The sequence below is a fragment of the Zonotrichia albicollis genome, chromosome 12 (assembly GCF_047830755.1).
Source record: "Zonotrichia albicollis isolate bZonAlb1 chromosome 12, bZonAlb1.hap1, whole genome shotgun sequence".
Classification (NCBI taxonomy): Eukaryota; Metazoa; Chordata; class Aves; order Passeriformes; family Passerellidae; genus Zonotrichia; species Zonotrichia albicollis.
Genome location: NC_133830.1, coordinates 1,776,380 through 1,794,709, shown reverse-complemented (window position 1 = coordinate 1,794,709; position 18,330 = coordinate 1,776,380). Strand labels below are relative to the sequence as shown.

The 18,330-nt window shown below is 46.9% G+C and overlaps 1 protein-coding gene across 6 annotated transcripts in view; it reads left to right on the top strand.

The window, feature by feature from the left end:
* Positions 1-18,330, top strand: part of LOC102064532 (contactin-4) — a 275,228-nt gene that overhangs the window by 207,999 nt on the left and 48,899 nt on the right. For 3 of the 6 annotated variants that reach the window (XM_074550309.1, XM_074550310.1, XM_074550305.1), the window contains exons 9-11: positions 689-873; positions 11,340-11,476; positions 13,225-13,354. In XM_074550309.1, coding sequence (XP_074406410.1) covers positions 689-873; positions 11,340-11,476; positions 13,225-13,354 — 452 coding nt within the window. Of the gene's footprint in view, positions 1-71; positions 127-276; positions 332-485; positions 541-688; positions 874-11,339; positions 11,477-13,224; positions 13,355-18,330 lie in introns of all 6 variants that reach the window. The other 3 variants (XM_074550308.1, XM_074550306.1, XM_074550307.1) reach the window with 3 other exon arrangements.

Here is an 18,330-nt window from a genome sequence, read left to right as displayed (position 1 = left end):
TGAAAAAAATCCCCAACACCTCAGTGTGAGCATGGCTTCCTCTGGCAGTGTTATCTCTTTCCCTCCCTCAGCCCCGTGCCCACCATCAGCTGGAGGAGGGCGGATGGGAAGCAGCTGCCCAGGAAAGTGCGCAGGCACCGCTAAGTCTGGCTTCTAATTCCCCAAATTTTATGATTTTACAACCTTTTACTATCAAATCTGCAAAAAATCCCCAGCATCCCACTGCGACCATGGCTTCCTCTGGCAGTGTTATCTTGCTCTCTTTCCCTCCCTCAGCCCCGTGCCCACCATCAGCTGGAGGAGGGCGGATGGGAAGCAGCTGCCCAGGAAGGTGTGCAGGCACCGCTAAGTCCAGCTTCTTTCTAATTCCCCAAATTTTGTGATTTCAAAACCTTTTACTATCAAACCTGCAAAAACTCCCCAACACTTCACAATGACCATGGCTTCCCCTGGCAGTGTTATCTTGCCTTTTTTCCCTCCCTCAGCCCTGTGCCCACCATCAGCTGGAGGAGGGCGGATGGGAAGCAGCTGCCCAGGAAGGTGTGCAGGCACCGCTAAGTCCAGCTTCTTTCTAATTCCTTGAATTTTATGATTTTACAACCTTTTACTATCAAACCTCCAAAAAATCCCCAACACCTCAGTGTGACCATGGCTTCCTCTGGCAGTGTTATCTCTTTCCCTCTCTCAGCCCCGTGCCCACCATCAGCTGGAGGAGGGCGGACGGGAAGCAGCTGCCCAGGAAGGCGCGCAGGCACCGCTCCAGCGGGCTCCTGGAGATCCCCAACTTCCAGCAGGAGGACGCCGGGCTCTACGAGTGCGTGGCTGAAAATGTCAGGGGCAAGAACGTGGCACGAGGACAGCTGACATTTTATGGTGAGCAGGCTGCCTTATTGCAGGCAGTGCAATCTGCAGTAAATATTTTGTGAGGGCGTAATTTTGCGGGGGTATTTTTTGAAATGACTTTCTCTTCGAATGGCGCGTCTCAAGAAGGGTGTAATTTGAAATAAAACCTGGCTGGATGGTGCATATTAATTGAGAATCAGAGCAGCTGGAACAAAAACACATCCCCAGGAGGACATTGGCATGGAAACGTGCTGGAAGTGCTTGGAAAAGTCTCTTTTTCCTTCTCGTGGCTGGGAGGGCAAAGCGGGAAATCTGGGGGAGCATCCTCGTGTTACAGCTTGGGATTTGTGGTGTGTGGGTTGCCCCAGCTTTTGTGGATAAATGTTAATTGCTGATTGCCAATTAAGAGCAGCTTTCAGGAGGATCAGTGATTGAAGAACAGGGGGAGTTGGGATTTAACAGTGCCAGGGCAGGGCTCTCTCCCCTCAAAGGCTTTCTGCACCTGCTCTTCCCTTGCTGCAATCCCAGAGTCAGGCACTGGGAAATGCCAAAATCCAGCCTCCTAGGCCTGCTCTCTTAAATAGAGGATGCATTTATCCCTCTGATCCTGGCGCTCATCCCCAAATTTCTGCTGGAACAGCCCACAAAGCAAACTGAAAGTGTGGCTTTACCTGTGTAGAGGTGAGTGGGAGCTGCAGGGAGGGGATTTAGGGGCACAGGGGGCTGGGTTTGGTACCAAGGATCTGTTGGAGATGTTTTGGAGAGGGGAAGCTGCAGGTTCCACACCCAACAGATGTGCAGAGACCTCCACAGCATCCAAAAAATCCTGGTTTTGTTGCTCCCCTGGTCCCATCCCATGTTGTTCAGAGGAAATATTCAGATTTTCTCTCCCAAATGTTCCTGAGCTCCTGTCAGCAGGGAAGGTTGGGTTGAACTCCAGAGATGATGAGGAGAATGGTTTTTGATTTATAATAATTTTGCCACAGAAAAAGAGTTTGGGAACCAACCCTTCTGGCAAAACTGAATTGAATTTGGTGGGTAGTGTAAGTATTTTTTAAAAAGTAGGGAAGTTTTTAAATTGGAAAGATTTCTGAAAGACATTTCATTTAAAATCACAACTTTTGGGGCTTGCATTTCAAATTAACACTTCTCCTTTTAAAATCGAGGGAAATATAAAATGATAAAACATTAAAAAGGAGTGAAAGAGCAAGAACAAAGTGAAATCTTTCATGTTAAGGCAAGAATCTGGGGTTGATTTGAACAGGTTTTAATTTTTTTAATTAGATGATTTAAAGATTCCTTTTCCTGTGCTGTGTTTTTCTCCTGATTTTCCCCATGTGGGGAGTAAATTAAAAGACTCATCAGTTGTAGAGTTTTGCTGTACCCACAGCCAAAGCTGCCTTTCTTGGAAAGCAGTAAATGGAGCCTTTGGAGCACTCCCACCATAGCACACATCGAGTTATAATCTCATTATTGTAATGAATTTACTGCTCTGGATCCTACACAAAAGCTGCCGCTGTGCCTCCTGCTGCTTTTCACCCCCATTGTGGCATTTCTGCAGAGAATCTCGAGGATTTTTGTTAGAGGAGTGTCCTGCTGTCAGTCTGTCATGCTGGGAAGCCTTTCCATCCATCTCCTCCCTGGGACAGGAGGAATTCCCCAGGAGAGGTGGCAGACAGGCACCTCCCCTGCTGCAGGCTTTACAGAGAATTCACTAAAATACCATCCTTGTCTTGAGGGTGGTGATTTTCCAGGGAACGAGTTGGGTTTTTTAGGGTAACTTGTGTTTTGCAGCCAGTACTGAAAATAGATCTTTAAAAAAAAAAAAATCAACTTCCATTCTGTACTCTGGGCTCTGGAGTTTTGCATGGCAGAAAAATTTCTTAGGGGAAAGTAACTTATTGTAAAATTTTATGTAAATAGTTGGGAAAAAATAACATATTTTTCTTTAATAATTTTTTTTTTTAAGTTGAGAAATGTTATTTCATAATTGAAATACAACTGCAATGCTGGCAGAGGTTTCAAGCTGCTTTTGGAAGGTCAGGGCTGGTGCCTGGAGAGGGAAACGCTCTGGAGGTGCAGAAGGGTGCAGGTTTGAATGGATTTGAGGAAGAAATTTGTTATCATCAGGGTGGGCAGCCCTGGCACAGGTGCCCAGAGCAGCTGGGGCTGCCCCTGCATCCCTGGCAGTGCCCAAGGCCAGACTGGGCATTGGGGCTGGAGCACCTGGGACAGTGGGAGGGGTCCCTGCCATGGCAGGGGTGGGATGGATGGATGGATGGATGGATGGATGGATGGACGGATGGATGGACGGATGGACGGACGGATGGACGGATGGACGGACGGATGGACGGATGGACGGACGGATGGATGGACGGACGGATGGATGATGGATGGATGATGGATGGATGGATGATGGATGGATGATGGATGGATGATGGATGGATGGACGGATGGATGGATGGACGGATGGATGGATGGATGGATGGAGGGATGGATGCATGGATGGATGGATGATGAATGGATGGATGGACGGATGGAGGGATGGACGCATGGATGGATGGATGATGGATGGATGATGGATGGATGGATGGATGATGAATGGATGGATGGACGGATGGAGGGATGGATGCATGGATGGATGGATGGATGATGGACGGATGGACGGATGGAGGGATGGATGGATGGATGGATGGATGGAGGGATGGATGCATGGATGGATGGATGATGGATGGATGGATGGATGATGGATGGAGGGATGGATGGATGGATGCATGGATGGATGGATGGATGGATGGATGGGATTTAGGGTCCTTGCAGCCCAAAGAATTGGGGGCTCAGGGTGCTCTGGGTTATCAGAGGTGCTGCCCACCTGCACTGATGTGCTCTGCAGGTCACACTGAGGCTCCAGCAGCTCCACTCTTTAAACCCGGTTTAAAGCAGCCTCTGTGCATGGCATAAAATAAGAAAAGAGAAGAAAAGGAAATTCAAATTTGCCCGCTCACTGTAGATAACCCAGCGTTGTCGGCTTCTCTGTGTGCTGCTGGAAGTTGTCAGGGAGGGTTGACTTCTGCTGTGTTTCACTCTTGTATCAGAGTTTATTTTCTCCTCCCTTTGCATATCAGTGCCACTGAAGTTGTTTGACACCTTTGTTGCAGCAGAAAAGGTTAATTAAACGTGAAAAAGCCATTCTTGCTGCATTTGCTGCGCTCTGAGCCCCTGCACCAGGCTGTGCTCCACAAACACTTCTGCCAGGGCTGAGTCCCCCTTGATGGATCGACCTTCCCGTGCAAACATGGTCCTGTTAATGCAATTACAGAGCTCCCTTCTGCCTCCCTGACTGATGGAGCTCTCAATGACACATCTCCCTGCTGGCTCTCCTGTTCTCCCTGGGTCCCAGCCTCGGGTTAATTCCTGCCAAAGGCTCCTCTTGGCTGTCCCATGCAGGCCCAACAGCTCCACTTGATCCTTGCGGGTTTCTTCCAACTCAGAACGTTCCCTGATCCTGAACTATCAAATTACACTGCACAGCCTCTTCTTTTCCACCTTTTAGCAGCTCTAAGAGCAGGTGCTGCCTTCCTGGCCTGGCAGTTTATTCCTGTGCCAGCTGCATCCCATGGCTGAGGCAGGTGAGGTCCCCAGTGGAACCCAGGTTCTCTTCTCCCAGATTCTCCAGTTTTTCCAGATTCTCTCAGGGCTCTCCACACCCTCAGCTGTGTGTTTTGGGATGCACTCCCATTGACCTGATTGTATTTTTAATCTGGCTGCTCATAAATTTTACATTTGCTAACCCTCCGCAGGGCGAAGATTTATATCCTGAGCAAACAGCAATGCCAACAATTATTTTTTTTTTTGCTGGCAGAAGTACAGTAAACAGATTACCTTAACCAGCTAATTTAAAAAGAAATTGCCTTTTTTGTTCATAAAGCCAGCATCAAGGAGATGCTTATTTATTATTGATGTTTAATTCATGCTGAGTTTAGATGCTGTTTCAGCCCGATCTTCTTTTGTTGATATCTGTGACCCCAAGGCTGCTCATCCTTGGGTTTGAGCTCCCTCAGCTCTGCTTCCCTGTGTTGACTCTGATGAGTCAATGCAATGTCCTGAGATTCCCCCTGCCCAACAAAATATTTCACCTGAATAACAGAAAATATGAAAAATAGCTGCTGGTTGAGGTGATATGAATGTGCTCAATGGGGCTGGGAGTGACAGCTCAGGTGAGGGCTGAGGAGCTGCACCACCACTGAGAACATTTTTTGCTGGGATTTGGACACAAAATATGGGATTTTCCCCTGGCTTTCCAGTCAGATCCATGCTTGGGAATATCCAATCTCCAGAGCAGCTCAGCTGGAGCCAGCACAGATGGAGGTGCTGCCTCAGCATCCCCGGTGTTGCTCCAGCATCTCCCGTCCTCTCCTGCTCTGGCAAGGCAAGGAAAGGAGGGACAAATTGCAGCTCAAATGCTTTCCAAAAGTGTCAGCACAGCAGCATCTGCATTAGCAGACAGACAGACTTGTCTGTCACTAATTACAGCTCTGTGCAGCATTTTCTGAGATATTCAGCAAAACCCATTCAATTGGCTGGGGCCCTTTGCAGATTAAATCCTTCTCCCTAGGAATTTGTGAGGCTCCTTAATTCTGCAGTGAAAAGAGCCCTCCTTTCATCAGTGGGCCTGTGTTCTATTTGGGCAAAAGCCACTTTGTGCCACTCTGTAAAACACCCTCAGATGTAAATCAGATTATGCTCTTCTTTATGGTCAGAGTCTGAAAAGGAAATTTGCACAAGTGAACATCAGGCAGTTTTATGTCTGCTCAGTTTAGGTCCTAAATCACAAATAATTTGCTGAAAGTTTGAAAAAGTGAGTTTCTGGACTGATAAAAAGACAAGAAAATTTCTGTACATAGGGCAAGTGCACTATTATTGTACTCTTACTATATTATTATTATTATATTTCACATCACTCACTAGGAAACCCTGTTGTCACCTTTTACACAGGTAAAATGAGTACAGGGAGGAGTAACTCTGAGTTTTGAATTCTTTGCTGCCTAAGGGAGGTCTTGCATCCAGAACACAGAGCACAGAATTGTTTCTCATCAGCTTTTCCTTTTCCCAGGGATTGCTGGAACCCTGCTTCCAGAGAAATCCAATTTTTGGAGATTCAGAAAAAGTCTCATGTTATTATCACTGTTGCTTGGAGAAACATCTCTCCAGCAGGAGAAGCAAAAACACAAATAGGGTGAAACACGAATAGAAATGAAATGTGAAGGCTCCTCATGGATCACCCCACACCTCCCTGAGCAGCTGCAGTTTGGTGTCAGGATGGAAAATAACCAAACCCATGAGCAGGGTCCCTGTGGTGTGTCTGTAACACCTACAGCCCACCAAAACTGGGGAGAAAACCCTCTCATGGTGCAGAACGGGAGGTAAATGAGAGGAAGGGATGACTGAAGGGATTTTATCATCTGGGTTAACTCGTCAGTTTTTCCTCTGTTTCTTTTCCTCTGGTGTTTAATATTCCAGACTGGATTAGTAGGGTCAGTCTTGCAGAGTTTCCAAAGACTCTCGCAAATGGAGATTTTTTTTATTTTTTTTTAGGCAGAGCTTTCCAGTAGATTGGTTTGGTGCAGGGTTTGCACACCTTGGAGTCGTAGAGATTTCCAGCAGTCCTTGAGGTCAGGAGGGAGGAAAGGAAGAGAGAGGAGCAGTGGTAATTTGGGGTCTGGTTCCTGTGATCTTTGGGAAGGAAACAAATGAGGATTGAGGGGTTTGTGCACAGAAGCTGTGTCCCCATTAGAGGCTGCACTCTTTATTTCCAATTACTCATCTGCTTTTCCCATCTGGTTGTTTTGGGTTTTTTTTTTTTACTTCTTACACTTTGCTTTCTGGTCTTTAGACTGCTCTGATCCTGGGCTCAGTCTCAATCTCCTTAGAATAGAGATGGTAATGGACAAGTCCTTCAGCCTTTCATCTGCCATTAATGATGAATTACACAGCCTGCACCAGGTCATCAGCTGCTAGAAATTGGCTTAGGAACACTGAAATCAATACACACCAGCTGAGAATTGGATTCTGGATATGTATTAGCACCTCATTTGCTTGAGTCTTTTGGGTTGTTTTGAACTCACAGATGATTGCAGAGTCCTACAGGTTTTTTTCTGGTTTATTTCTCGTTATTTCTCCTTTACTTCTGGGAGTTTGCTACTCATTTGTGAGGTGATGCATCATCACCTGCCACATCATTTCATTTGCAAATATCTTTCAGGACATGATATCCAGTTCCTATTTTGCCTTTTGATTTATTACAGTGAAGGACAGACTGCCCCTGGACTTTTTTGTCTTAGAGAAGTAAGAATATATTTGGGCATATTTTCCTATTCACCTGGTTTTAACTGTCCCACTTTGTGTTGGTGAAGACTGAAATGTGATCAAAGGTAAACAGGGTTTTTTTCTCACTGTTTTCATCACCCTTTTTCAGTCCCCCTGAGTACAAACTCCAGAAATCTCCTAGGAGGGGGAGATTTTTCTTTAAAGCAATCCTTATGTAAGAGTCGTGCTTATATCTCTAAGCTTTTTCTTTCACTTTATAGATTTAGCATATGAATTTTACTTCCAACTCAGATGAATTCTTAATCAGTTTCCAGATTTTTCCTCCAGGATGTTTCCAAGGCCAGTACTATCTTAAGTACACCAAGCAGGACCAAAATATCTCCTGTAAAATAATTTCTCTTTGGTCAGCGCCGCTGAAACAATCCAAAGGACTCTTTTCTAGACCAGCCACAAATTCAGCCTTGTCATTATCTCTGAGAATGTTGCTATACCAGAAAACATTGTGGAGAGGAGGTGGTTTCATCCCCTTATCTGAATTATTTTAATTATCAAGCCTGAAATCTCGAGTCGTGTTACCTTGCCCTGATCCCCAGTGGGCTCCTGTCAAATTCCATTAGCTTGTGGCCACTCTCCTTTGGTGGCTCACACGTATTTGCAGCCTGAGCCAACCCCTGAGTATTCCCCAAGATGTAGCCAAGAGCTTCTCTCTGCACTGAACTGGTGAGAGGAGAGCTTGACCTAATTAGAAAAACTCCCAAAGAGCAGCAGAGAAGGAACTCCTGCTGAAAAAACAGCTCAGAGCTCCTCACTGAGATCATCTTCTGACCTGTGCTGCTCGCTCTGGAGCTGTCTGCACCACAAAGGGCTGTGGAATTTGGAATTTTAACCAGTTCAAATCACTGGTGAGAATGCAGGCCGTGACTCATGGGTGCTGCCCCAAAGGGTGATGTGAATTTGGGGTGGCACCTTCCAACACTGCATGTTTTAGTCTCAGCACTCAGGGCAGGAGTTGGGATGAACAACCTACCAACCACCCCAAAAAATGCCCTTTGGAGAAAAATTCCCTTTTTTGGTGAAAATTATTATGTCCCTTTTTTGGGGAAAGTTATTATTTCCCTTATTGGGGGAGTCAGTATGAAATAAGGATGAATTCTGAATTTTCTCAGAGCTTTTCACTGAGACGATTTTTTTGACCTGTGCTGCTCACTCTGGAGCTGTCTGAACCAGAAAAGGCTTTGGAATTTGGAATTTTAACCTGTTCAAATCACTGGTGTGGGATGCAGGCCGTGACTCATGGATGCCGCCCCAAAGGGTGATGTGAATTTGGGGTGACACCTTCCAACACTGCATGTTTTAGTCTCAGCACTCAGGGCAGGAGTTGGGATGAACAACCCACAAACCATCCCAAAAAATTCCTTTTGGAGAGGATTTCCCTTATTTGAGGAAAATCATTATTTCTCTTTTTGGGGAAAATTATTATTTCCCTTATTTGAGCAGTCTGTATGAAATGAGGATGAATTTTGAATTTTCTCAGAGCTCCTCACTGAGAAGATTTTTTTGATCTGTGCTGCTCGCTCTGGAGCTGTCTGCACCACAAATGGCTTTGGAATTTGGAATTTTAACCAGTTCAAATCACTGGTGTGGGATGCAGGCCGTGACTCATGGGTGCTGCACCCAAGGGTGATGTGAATTTGGGGTGGCACCTTCCAACACTGCATGTTTTAGTCTCAGCACTCAGGGCAGGAGTTGGGATGAACAACCCACAAACCACCCCAAAAAATTCCTTTTGGAGAGGATTTCCCTTATTTGAGGAAAATCATTATTTCTCTTTTTGGGGAAAATTATTATTTCCCTTATTTGGGCAGTCTGTACAAAATGAGAATGAATTCTGAATTTTCTCTCCACAGGAGTTATCTTTGTTTTTCCGTAGCACACACTCAGGTTATAGAGCACAGCTTACCATTCATGGCTTTTCTTGATTTGCAAATTAATTCCAGTTGTTTTGTCTGGGTGGTTTTTTTTAGTTTTGTTTTCATGTGGGAAATCTGTAAAACAGCGCAGCAAAAATAAAAAAGGCAAATGGATATGTGTGGGTTTTATAGAGCTCCTTTCATGGGATCATAAAATTCCCTTCAAAATGATGAGTTAGATGCTGTTAGAATAGTAAATATGTAAATTCATGAGTAATTTGCAAATGTCCTTGAGCCACTGAACCCATTGCAATTGCTCAGCTCGATGGAATTGTTCAAGTCCTTACTCCAGATGACAGAACTGACTTTCATCTTCCTGCATTTAAAGGCTTTCCCTTTCCTTTGGATACAGACAATAAACAAGCTTAAAATATTACAGGGGCAGGAGGGGCAGCCAGAGAAATAAACACCACTCACTTCTCCTTTCCCTTCTGCATTGCCAGCATGCTCAGTTCATATTTTTAATTTTTTTTTTAATTCCCTTGGAGCTGAGGGAAGCTCTCCACCTCATCTCTGCTTTGTGGGCACATTCAGGGTGCCAGGGGTGGGGTTAAACACAACCTGAATTCCCTAAATTTGGATTTCCAGCATCCCATCATCACAGACATACCCCAATTTTGGATATAACCGCACCCATTTGCCATTTTGATGTGATATTTTTAAATTTATCCTTTCAAGCCCATCTCTGGATGGCTATCCAACGGAGATTTTTAAAGTTGTTACCTGGCTTTGAGAAATCTTGATTTTTTTTTTTCTTTTATCTGATTACACAGGGAAAAGTATTAATCAGGTTCTTGGAGACCTCTGCTGGTAATACCATCCTGCTAAGTCAGATGCTCTTATGTCAAAATAGGGCAAATGCCCATTTAAAAAATCAAAACTTTATTGTTTATTGGGACTTTCTGAATAGTATTATAGATATAATATTATACTATTACTGATAAGATCTTATATAGATTGTATTGTATATTGTAGATATATCTGGACAAGAGGTAACTCTTAAGAAAGTCTGAGGTTTTGGGTGGTCTTCAAAACCATGTGGCAATTTTAGTGGAATTTAGTGGAATCTGGCCAAACTCAAACTCTATTGAAAAAAAAGCCAACAAACTGATAAAATTATGTAAAACACAATTAAAAATAAGATCTCACAAGTGGCTGAAAACTGCCAGCGCTAGTTTTCACCAAATCCTACCAAAATGTGTCTCCAATATCTGCTTGTGGCCTTTCCAGGTTTATTCAGTGTCATTAATGCAATAATTGGGTCCAAAGATTTTTCCTTCCTGTGGCAATGCATGGAAATCTGGCTGTAATCAATACAGGACTGAGAGCCTGGACCTGCAGTAGTGCCTGTAACCATGCAGAGTTACTGGAATAACCTCAATTTCAATGCAGAACTAGTTCTAAATTACATGTTTTGAAGTCTGAATTTTAGATCTTTGAAGCCCAGGTTATGGAGACCCTGAGGAGGGAAATGTCTCTGTTTGAAAGACCAGGTGTGTAACTGCTGCTTTGTTTGTGCAGGATGAGCAGGGTTTCTGAAGCTACTCTTTCTCTTTAAGGTTTTTTACTACAAATAAAATAAAAGTAGCTTTTGATCTTGGCCTGTGCCACCTTCAGAAAGCAGCACTGGACTCAAGGAAGAGCAGTAATCTTGAGCAGTTCTTGTCTTGCTTTTGTGGGGCTGTTTAAAAACAGAGGCCAGACAGAATTAAGAGAATAAAAAGAATTAAGGGAATAAAAAGCTGTTCTATTTATTGAAGGGCTTCAGATACATTTTGGGCAGACAAAGCCCCCCCAGGGGCTACACCCAAAAATGGATGATGGGTCAGGGTTTGCACGCTTGTATAAGTTTGGTCCATTTGCATATTGGAGGTGAATCTGCCAATTCCAGCTCCAGGTAATGAAGTCATTGACCCCAAGTTTGCTCCCCCAACTCACTTTTGTTCCCATCTCTGCCCCTGAGGCAGTGAGGTGTCCTTGATTGCCAGGCTGGAGAGGAATTGTTGTGTCTGCCCCAAATGAGAAAGCAGCAGCTCACACTGAGTGTGGGGTTTAGAGTTCTACACAAATAAATGAAAACAGAAAAGCTGAAACCCCAACATGATCCAGTCCAACGCTCTGCTGAGGGAAGGAAGGTTTGCTGGGCAGCACAGAGGCGCTGCTCCAGGCCCCATGCTCCCCTCCTTGCTTTCCCTGCAGCCCAGCCCAGCTGGACGCAGCAGATCCGCGACGTGCGCGTGGCCATCGAGGAGCGCGTGTCCTGGGAGTGCCGCGCCAGCGGCCGCCCCAAGCCCTCCTACCGCTGGCTCAAGGACGGGGAGCCCCTGCTGCCACAGGTAGGCACAGCTGGAACCGCTGGGGATGGGAAATGGGGGTGCTGGGGTGCTCTGCCTGCTCGCTGATCTCTGGGTGGTTGGGTTGGGATGGGATGCTCTGGAATCGCGGAATGGTTTGGGTTGGAAGGGACCTTCAAGATCGTCTCATTCCATCCCCTGCTCCAAGCCTTGTCCAGCCTGGCCTTGGGCACTGCCAGGGATCCAGGGGCAGCCACAGCTTCACCCTGAGCGCCCAGGGCCTGCCCACCCTCACAGAACATCCCCTGTTCCTTCCCATGCCTGGTGGCACCTCCCTGCTCCTGCCAAGGACAAGCAGGACACACCACAGCTCCACATTCGCAACTCTCCTCCCCAAAATGAAGGATCCATGGTGCAAACCTAAGGCTGGGCAGAAGAAGAAGGAATGGCTGAATGGGTTTAGAATGTGTCACCAGAGAATGGTCACCCTAAAGTAATTATTTTAATTTACGATGTTTAGGTGAAGTTCAAGTGATAATGAAACCTCGGGGTTCCTGCTGGTGTTTGATGGTGTTCCCAGTCCCTCCTGCAGGAGCTGTGGAATTACACCCTCCCACGTGTGCCCAGCCTCTCCTGGAGGGTCATCACCCAGCCCGTGGTCCCACCCTGTAACCACAAACTCAGCCAAGTCACCAAAGCTTTGGTTTGACAGCAGCCAGCACTTTTTCCCCTTCACTTACTGTGAAAGAACATGGCAGCCCCAATTTGATCAAACCCTGATAAAAATTGCACAAACATTAAATTTCTGCCCTAAGGCCGAGTAGAAAACCAATAGCTCTTTATTTTAGATTTTTTTTTTGGTAAAAGTCAAACTCCTGGGGAGGGAGGGAACACTTTTGCTGTACTTATTAGAATTGATAACTCAAGCTCCATATCCTCAGGCTGACAAATGACAGCCTGGTCTTTCACTCCACACACTAATTCTGGTTGCTTCACGCTGGTCACTGGCAGATGGGCTTGTTCTTAAATCACGTTAGTGGCTGATATGAAGTAAAGGATCATTAAATTATTAGCATTTACATTGTTTTCAGTAAACTGCAGAAGATTTTAAATGTTTCTGTCTGTGCTGGCTGAGATGGCAACCAGTCTTAGCAGCCTGCATTGCCATATACACTCAAAATGGCCTCAAGGGTCAGGTTGGAAATCAGGAGGAATTTCTCCATGGAAAGGGTGAATTTCTCCATTGGATTTACCTAGGGAGATGTGGAGTCCCCATCCCTACAGGTATCCAGGAAAGACCTGTATGTGCTACAGCTCAGTTGCTATGGTGGTTTTTGGTCAAAGGTTGGACACAGTGATCCTGGAGGTCTTTGCCAACCTCAATGAGTCTGTGATTCCATGGAAATACCATTGTTTGAAATGGTTCTGAGGATGGGCTTGGCTGTGATGTGCCACTGTGGAACTGAAGTGCATTTCTTGCCTCAAGCTTATCTCCTTGAAAGGGATATTAATCTAAATGCTTTGGGTATTAAATCAATGAGGGGTCAAGGGAAGGTCCTCCGATTGAAATTGCATTTACCAACCCCTGTATTGGTTTCACCATTTAGTCTCTAGCCTGACATAAATTTGGCTGGCAGACAAATAACTCGCAGCATGCAGATTCCTCCCGTTCCCGCTGCTTCCTTTGGTCCTCCTTGCTACAGAACACAGCAGGACAACCTCTGGGTGCACGTTCTGAGGAGGCTTTGCTGGTGTTCTCATTGATGTGGAGTTTGTTTTGCTGTCCCCAGGGCAGGGTGCAGCTGGAGCAGGGCTCTCTGACCATTGCCAACGTGAGCCTGTCGGACGCGGGGATGTACCAGTGCGTGGCGGAGAACAGGCACGGCGTCATCTTCGCCAGCGCCGAGCTCAGTGTCATCGGTGAGTGCACATCCCCGAGCACTGCCAGCCCCCCAAACCCACAGCCAGCCCCCCAAACCCACAGCCAGCCCCCCAAAACCACAGCCAGCCCCCCAAACCCACAGCCAGCCCCCCAAACCCACAGCCAGCCTCCCGAAACCACAGCCAGCCCTCCCAAACCCACAGCCAGCCCCCCAAAACCACAGCCATCCTCCCAAACTCACAGCCAGCCTCCCAAACCACAGCCAGCCTCCCAAAAACCACAGCCAGCCTCCCAAACCCACAGCCACTATCCCAAACCCACAGCCAGCCCCCCAAACCCACAGCCAGCCTCCCAAAACCACAGCCAGCCCCCCAAAACCACAGCCATCCTCCCAAACCCACAGCCAGCCCCCCAAAAACCACTGCCACACTCCCAAACCACAGCCAGCCCCCCAAACCCACAGCCAGCCTCCCAAAACCCACAGCCAGCCCCCCAAAACCACTGCCAGCCCCCCAAAAACACAGCCAGCCCCCCAAACCACAGCCACTATCCCAAAACCACTGCCAGCCCCTCAAAACCCACAGCCATCCTCCCAAAACCACAGCCAGCCCCCCAAAACCACTGCCAGCCTCCCAAAACCCACAGCCATCCTCCCAAACCCACAGCCATCCTCCCAAACCCACAGCCAGCCTCCCAAAAACCACAGCCATCCTCCCAAACCCACAGCCACTCTCCCAAACCCACAGCCAGCCTCCCAAAAACACAGCCATCCTCCCAAAAACACTGCCAGCCCCCCAAACCACAGCCAGCCCCCCAAACCACAGCCAGCCTCCCAAAACCACAGCCACTATCCCAAAACCACAGCCAGCCCTCCAAACCCACAGCCAGCCCCCCAAAACCACAGCCAGCCCCCCAAAACCACAGCCAGCCCCCCAAAAACCACAGCCAGCCCCCCAAAAACACTGCCATCCTCCCAAAACCACAGCCACTATCCCAAACCCACAGCCAGCCCCCCAAAAACCACAGCCACTATCCCAAAAACCACAGCCCCCCAAAACCACAGCCACTATCTCAAACCCACAGCCAGCCCCCCAAACCACAGCCACCCTCCAAAACCACAGCCAGCCCCCCAAAACCCACAGCCAGCCCCCCAAAACCACAGCCAGCCTCCCAAAACCCACAGCCAGCCCCCCAAACCCACAGCCAGCCCCCCAAAACCAGCCAGCCTCCCAAAAACCACAGCCAGCCTCCCAAACCCACAGCCAGCCTCCCAAAACCACAGCCAGCCCCCCAAACCCACAGCCAGCCTCCCAAACCCACAGCCAGCCTCCCAAACCCACAGCCACTATCCCAAACCCACAGCCAGCCTCCCAAACCCACAGCCAGCCTCCCAAACCCACAGCCAGCCTCCCAAAACCCACAGCCAGCCCCCCAAACCCACAGCCAGCCTCCCAAACCCACAGCCAGCCTCCCAAACCCACAGCCAGCCTCCCAAAACCACAGCCAGCCTCCCAAACCCACAGCCACTATCCCAAACCCACAGCCACTATCCCAAAAACAACAGCCATCCTCCCAAAAACCACAGCCAGCCCCCCAAACCCACAGCCAGCCCCCCAAACCCACAGCCAGCCCCCCAAACCACAGCCATCCTCCCAAAAACACTGCCAGCCTCCCAAAGGCACTGCCAGCCTTGCCCAGGGGCTCCTGATGAGCTGCAGCAGAAGGGGATCTTTGATTTGTTTCTGAAGCAGAAGGGGATTGTGACGGTGTTCACTGGGGTCTTAGGATGAGGGAAGAGATGAGAATCTGATTCCATGTTTCAGAAGGCTTGTTTTATTATTTTATGATATATATTAGATTAAAACTATACTAAAGAATAGAAGAAAAATTCTCATTAGAAGGCTGGCTAAGAATAGAAACGAAAGAATAACAAAGGTCTGTGGCTCAGACAGAGAGAGAGCCAGCTCTGCCATGATTGGCCAATTATTAGAAACAACCACTTGAGACCAGTCACAGATGCACCTGTTGCATTCCACAGCAGCAGATAATCATTATTTACATTTTGTTTCTGAGGCCTCTCAGCTTCTCAGAAGGAAAAAATCCTAAGGAAAGGATTTTTAATGAAAATATGTCTGTGACAGGGGATCTTTGGCGATTTGTTCCTGAGGAAGGTGTGAAATGCAGACTTGAGGCATTTGAGAGCAGAGAACAGATGTTTTTTACTTCATCCCACATTCCTCCAGGAGCTGGCAGGTGCATTCCCTCTCCTGCTGGTTAAAGCTGTTTCTGGAGAAACCTGAACATTCCATTCAGGACATCCAGGACCGTAAGTGCCCAGTCCTGGCTGCAGAGGTGACTCTGCTCAGGACACGGTGACCTTTCAGCAAACAAAGTTCCCCCATCCCAAAGAAAAGCATCTTCCACCCCACAGTTCTGGGCACAGCTGCTCTGCTCCTCCCAGATAAAATCAGGAGAAGCTCATGTAAATCTGCCTGGGGAAAGACCTGAGGGGAGGGAGCAGAGATTACAGAGCCAGGATCTTCTCTGAGGTGCCCATGCCAGGGCAGGAGGCAATGGCCACAAAACCTGGAAATGCCACTTAAAATAAGAAAAAAGTTTATTTTGAGGTTGGTTGGGCACTAGAACAAATTTTGCAGAGATGTGGTGGCATCCCTGTCCTTGGAGATGCTCAACATCCAACTGGGCACAGCCCTGGGGAAGCTCCTGTGCTGCCCCTGGGTGGGCAGGGGTGGGGTGGGACTGTGGGATCTCAGGATCTGAGTCCTGAGGTGCCGAGCCACCGAGAGCACCCTTGGGGGGCTCGGGAGTCCTGGAATGTTCCAGAAGTGTCTGGTGGCTGGACTTTGATCCTACACAGGAGACGACACCTGTATGAGGACAGGAGGGTTTCACCGGGGTGAATGGTGAAGGGATGAGTTAATTAGAGGGTGAGACACAGGGTTTAGGATTTCTGTACAGGGGGGTTTAGAGAAGTAAGATGGAGGAATTGGGGCGTGTCCTGTCCTTCTTCTTCTTCTTCTTCTCCTCCATCTTCTGTGGTGATGGTGGCACTTTTGGATTGGCCATTACTAAAAGTGCACCCAGCAATAAGAATAAATGGTATTGGGGAAAAATGATAAATATTGTACACGTAACCATGGGTATAAAGATAGGTGACTGCCCGGAGGGCAGGACAGTGTGCTCATGGCTGGCTGCTGAGCAGAGCTCTGTCGGGCTGAAAGAAAATCTTTTAGATAAACAATTAATAAACATAAAGACCGAAAGAAGAACTGAAGCCTCTTCTCGTCCTTCGATACGCGGGCTGCCCCAAGGCCACTCCGGGCCTTTCCAGGCCCTTCAAACAGCTGAAAACCCGACATGGGACCATCCCAGGGGTCCCTGCAATTCAATCCCAAACCACATTCCTGAACGAGAGGCAGCCTGCTCAGCACAGGGATGTATTTTCAAAGGGTTAAACAAATTCCTGATCACAAAATAACAGTTTAGCTGCTCTCAAACGAAATGTTCGCTAGCAGCATTCTCTGATTTATCCTGAAGAGCAAAGCATCAGGTTTTTTTACAGCTATGGGATTTTCAATTATTGGTCATTTTTTATCATCAGTGATAGATGCCTGCATAGAAAAAAAAATTCGTTTGAAGGATTGTGTGTGTTGCTGTTGGAGAAGGGTACGATAATGCTCAATAAATTAGACTTCACAATGCTGAGATTTATTGGACATGAAAGAAATCGAAATAAACCCACTGATGCTTTTCTTGTCTATTTAAAACCTGGTAAAAATGGACCTTTGGGAAGGAGGAAGATGTTTCCAGAGGAAAGAGGTTTAATCCTTTTTGCTGGGGACTCCCAGGGTGTCCCCGTGCCCAGCAGCTCCTCGTGTCCGCACAAAAAACCCAAATTTTGGAGGGTCTGGTCTGAGAAACCTGGCAAGGAATATTTATTTGGCCAACTTCTCGCTTGGAATTTGCAGCTCTGCTTCTGTCTGTCGCAGGAAAAGCACCCGAATGGTGTCCTGCAGATAAATCCCTGTGCATCTGTGATTGAGCTTGGCACATGTTGAAAGGAAAGCAGCGGGTTTGCCTTTTCACTAGAGTTTCAAAGCAGGGCAACATTCTGAGCCCTCCCTGGGAAATTTTAGCTTTTAACCAGATCTGAGGGTTAAAATGGTTGTTTTAAAAGGTCCTGAAGTTAAGCACTTGCTACTGGTGGTGTTTAATCATCTCAAGTGAGACTTGCACCAAAATTAAGTGAAAGAGAGAAATGGAAAATTACAGACCCAGCTTTTCTCAGAGTGATTCTTCTCAATTACTGTTGCCAATTATCTTGCCTGGAGTCTTTAAATAAAAGCAGAATCCAGTGGTGCTGGACATTGTACAAGACTGAGATGCACTCTTGTCTTACAGAATTTTCAGGCTAAATGTTTAAAAAGCAAATTGGAAAAATGAAATGTGGGCCTAGAGTAGGAAAGAAAGGTCATTAAAGACCCTGCTTGACAAACAAAAGGTGTGAATAAATTAAATTCATTACTCCTGAAGTGGCACAGGAAGTTGTGGCAGTGCTGAGAAAGGAGCCCAGAGTTTCTAAATGTCAAATTATGACATCTTGAACGTCACAAAATAAACCCACAGTGAGCAACTCCTGTGTCTCACACAGGAGCAAGAAAATGCAGCAAATGGCTCACAAAAAACCAGTCTAAACTGTTTATTACAGAGATGGGAGCAACAGGATTATTCAAAAAATCCTTTTGCTTATTAATTTGGGAAAATCATCTGAGAAATTAGTTTCAGAAGTGATGATATATTAATAATTCTATAAATAATAATGCATTTGGCTCTGAGTGCATTGGTGGGAAGTGTCCTCAGGATGTCTCCTTTAATTCTGGAGTGTTTTACAAAGCCAGTGCTGGTTTCAGGGCTCCTTTATAGCGTTTAATTAATATCCTACCTGTGTTTCTGAGTGCCAGAATTAAGTCCCTGCCTGTGATTAGATGTGGAG